We start from the raw sequence: 4093 nt of genomic DNA, 5'->3' as shown, positions 1-4093 counted from the left end.
AGCCCAGGACTGGACACAAGGTCTTCAATGCCCAATAAGTTTTAAGATTCCAAAAAAATTTGAAAAGGTTTCATTAAAGGTTTTTACACTTTCTTTGTTTTTGTTTTTTGTTTTTTTTCTTCGACTTTTACTGCATTTCAACAGGAAAAGAGAAGTACCTGGATCCAACTATTGAAACTTCCACTTAGTTACCAGTCATTCTGACTAAAGCCCACACATGTTCTGGTACTTTCCACCGAACAAGATACAAGTTTCTCTAATGGGAATTTGACTGTGTTTTCATGTTTCAGGTGCAGTTCCTTTTACCTTTTCAAGTAATTGTTTTTGTTTTTTGCAAAAAAAAAATAAAAAAAAATAAAAAAAAAATATCATCGACACACTCGGAGTGTAATAGTAAAAGGTTTTGTTCGATAGAAAATGTGTTAAAATGATATGTGATATTGATGACACAGTGACATTTCAAGTGTGCTGCCTGACAGCCCGACACTCGGCAGAAGTGAAAATCATGTCAGGTCAGGTCAGGTCAGGTCAGGTCAGTTGTGCTACTGTTGTTGGGAGCGTTAGATCCACTTGCAGGCGATAACTGTGGGGCGTTGCTGGCCAATCGGCGGAAGACAAAATGAAAGGGTGGAGGCTGCGGGCGGCTGAGGAGCTCAGCTTTGATCTTCTGAGGGTGGGTGTCTGGAGCCAGCTGCTGACTGCTGCCCTCTATGAGCAGGAAGAGGCCGTACTTCTCCGGCTCTGACACTTTGAACTTTAGGGCGCACAGCTGACACACCTCCTCCACCGTGGCGTAAGGACGGACCTGCAGGGTCTTCGCTGTGCAGCCGCTGTCCAGTTCTTGCAGAGCCACTCGCAAGTAGTTCTAACGGAAATACGAAAGCACAAGACAGTTACAACGCGGTTTTCGTTTACAGGAAGGAGGAGAGACGTCACGTGGCATTGTGGCACAGCACCACCACACGACACGAGACACTAAAATACATGACCTCTGCGTGAGAACGATGCCATGCTCGGTGCACTTCGGCAAAAAGAACTGTAGTGAGTCATATATTTATTAATGAGGCGTTTCACACAGGGCCACGCGGTGGCAATGTTAACGACGCGCGATCGAGCGCGAATCTGATGACGCCAGCTGCTTTCGTGAACGTGATCTTCAAAAGCAGTCAGTCAGCTTTCTGATCGACACGATGTCATCACTGCTGTGAGCTGCTGTCGGAGCATTTTTTTTTTTTGGACTGCGAGGGAACTAGAGAACCCAGAGGAAACTCACTGCACACGGGGAGAATATACACAAAGATCGAGGGCTTGACGATTCTTACAGATATAACGTAATTATGCTATTATCCGGTCTGGAATATCGGGCCGATATTATCGGACATGCCTAATTTATAGGTTAATATGTTATGATTGTACTGGTCCGGCCCACTTGACATCTATTCAGGCTGTGTGTGGCCCCTGAACGTAAAATGAGTTTGACACCCAAAATAAACGAGTTTTAACCCTTTTAACACTTCATACCTGGAAGTCGTCAATGGAAGGTGCAGAACGTTGGGCGGTGCGGCGCCGGTGCCACTGGCAGAGGGTGTCTCTGGTTTCAGAGCTCAGCACCCTGGCTGCCTGCTCCTCCTGGAAGTTCCGGATTAAGGACATCGCTCCATAGGCACTGGTCAGGTAGTAACCGCCTGTGACGAAAAGAAACACGGTTCAGTGTTCCGACCACTCCACTGGCTTACTTTTTTAAAAACACCATTGAGACTTTAAACCAGAGGTCCGTAATTTTTTTGTACCAAGGATTACATTTTTTGTAGTACATTTTTTCACTGTGTCTCACTTTGGCCCGGTACCAATTGACCTGCGGACCGGCACCGGTCCCCGGACCGGGGGTTTGGGAACCCCCGCTTTACATAATTTTAATGGATGAAACAAACAACTCATCTACAACAACGACTGATTTAAAATCTGAAACTAATTTAATATTTCTGGTAAGTTTACCATCACATTAATGCGTTATTTAATTGACTTTGTTATCATACGGTTTTTATTTTTTATTATTATAATTTCTGAAAGTCAGTTGCTCGGTGGCTCTTAACACATAAACCTAGACAATAGATAAACCATCGGTCACAGGAGGGTGGGTTGTTGAACAGTACTTTGGTGGTTTTGGAGAGGGAGGGTGGGTCTGCAGGGCAGTAATGCACAGTAGCTTAGGCCATTCTAAAAATGGCAACGTCAGACACATGCGCAGGAATGTGATAGGCGGAGGTGTTGATAGAACCAAGTGGTTATTTTTAACCGCTAACCATCTATCTAGCAAGCTGTCTATCTTGCTAGCTCTCTATCTATCTATCTAGCTAGCTAGCTAGCTATTTTTGTTGGTACCCAACATCTCTACATCTCTGTAGTGTGCTGGCAGGTCTCCCTGTACTCGACATTCACCTTCTCCGTGAAGTTGTGAAGGGTCCAACAGTTCCATCATGTAAAGTATCTCGTTGTCCAGCTCAGGCATGTCACATTTAGCCAGGATGTAGGTGAGCATGGGCAAAAAGTCGTCAGCACCAAACAATCGACCTGAGAGACACACAGGCTAAAAGCTTTAGTGGACTTACACATCAGGAACAACCAGGTTTCCTACAAATACAGATACAAATACAAATATAAATTTAAATATAAATATAAATATAAATTTAAATATAAATATAAATATAAATTTAAATATAAATATAAATATAAATTTAAATATAAATATAAATATAAATTTAAATATAAATATAAATATAAATTTAAATATAAATATAAATATAAATTTAAATATAAATATAAATATAAATTTAAATATAAATATAAATATAAATTTAAATATAAATATAAATATAAATTTAAATATAAATATAAATATAAATATAAATATAAATATAAACAAATACAAATTGTATTTATACAAATACAAATACAAATACTGTATAAATCAGTACTTGTCTTTACCTGAGTTGTCTTCCATGACGGTGTAGATGAGTTTGCAGACCCTCAACAGCGTTGTGACCTTCTTCTCTGGCGAGTACAGTTTACACATAGTCTGGAACCTTTGCTTGATCTTCTCTAACGCGACGGGATCCGGGGGCTGCATCGCAGCAACGCCCATCTCCTGGGGCTTCCGTGCTTTGGCCAGCGCCAGGTTTTCCTTCAGCTCCCGCCACGCTCCGCTGCGCTCTTGAATTTCCTGCAGGGCAGTGCTCAGCACTGATTTCAACGGCTTCAAGACACACTTGTGCATCGCTTTCTCTAGAACTTGATCTGAGGAGCACAAAAAAAAAAAAATGCGAGTTTAAAAAAATAGAAAAAAAAAATGAAATATGAATACAGTTTTATAGTTTGTAGTAGTGAAAGTGATGTAATGAAATCTTTTTCTGTAATCTCTCCTCTACCAAGATTACACCAAGCTAACCCTGCTAACACCGTTAGCCTTGGTTCTTCCTTAGGCTTCAATAGGAGATCGAAATATTGCAAGTTAAATTACTGCAATCTAAAGCAGGGGTACCCAACCCCCGGTCCGGGGACCAGTGCCGGTCTGTAGGTCATTTGGTAGCGGCCCACAGTGGGACACAGTGACAAAATGTACTTGAGTTTTACTAATATACTTCATTCAAAAATAATCAAAAACTAACAGAGTAAAGTCTAAAACTATATTTATTTTGAAAATATATAGTATTACCGGTTCGCAGTAACGGCCGATGGATCCGTCGTACAAAAAAACGGTTAGGGACCAATGATTTACATTGGAAAAAAAAAAATTACCCACAATACATCCCACTCCCTGTGACCCACTAAAAACAACAGAGAGGATTATTGGTGAGTGTTTATATTGCGTGTTTTGTATGGGTACCCTGTTTACAACAGCTTTCATTGCAGACACATTGTGCAAAGGTCAGCATGTCAAGCTCATTCAGTAACTAACAGCAACTATGTCACCATTACACAAGGTACCACAGGAACACAGAACCAAAACACAGTACTGCTGAGCAAAGACTATTTTTGATGTTGTGGGGTTTTTTTTTTTTTTTTTTTTTTAATTCATCAACGCTTTTTTTTTGTT

The 4093-nt window shown here is 40.6% G+C and overlaps 1 protein-coding gene across 1 annotated transcript in view; it reads right to left on the bottom strand.

Moving 5' to 3' along the window:
* Positions 1-339: 339 nt before the first annotated feature.
* The window catches only part of LOC103387734 (ras and Rab interactor 2), a 25136-nt gene continuing 21382 nt past the window's right edge, over positions 340-4093 (bottom strand). Inside the window, exons 9-12 of the mRNA XM_025060959.1 lie at positions 2986-3318; positions 2440-2571; positions 1522-1685; positions 340-865 (exon numbers count right to left, since the gene is read on the bottom strand). Coding sequence (XP_024916727.1) covers positions 524-865; positions 1522-1685; positions 2440-2571; positions 2986-3318 — 971 coding nt within the window. The 3' untranslated portion in view covers positions 340-523. The remainder of the gene's footprint in view (positions 866-1521; positions 1686-2439; positions 2572-2985; positions 3319-4093) is intronic.

Source organism: Cynoglossus semilaevis, chromosome 12 (genome assembly GCF_000523025.1).
Source record: "Cynoglossus semilaevis isolate Cse_v1.0 chromosome 12, Cse_v1.0, whole genome shotgun sequence".
Classification (NCBI taxonomy): Eukaryota; Metazoa; Chordata; class Actinopteri; order Pleuronectiformes; family Cynoglossidae; genus Cynoglossus; species Cynoglossus semilaevis.
This window is presented reverse-complemented; position numbering and strand designations above follow the sequence as displayed.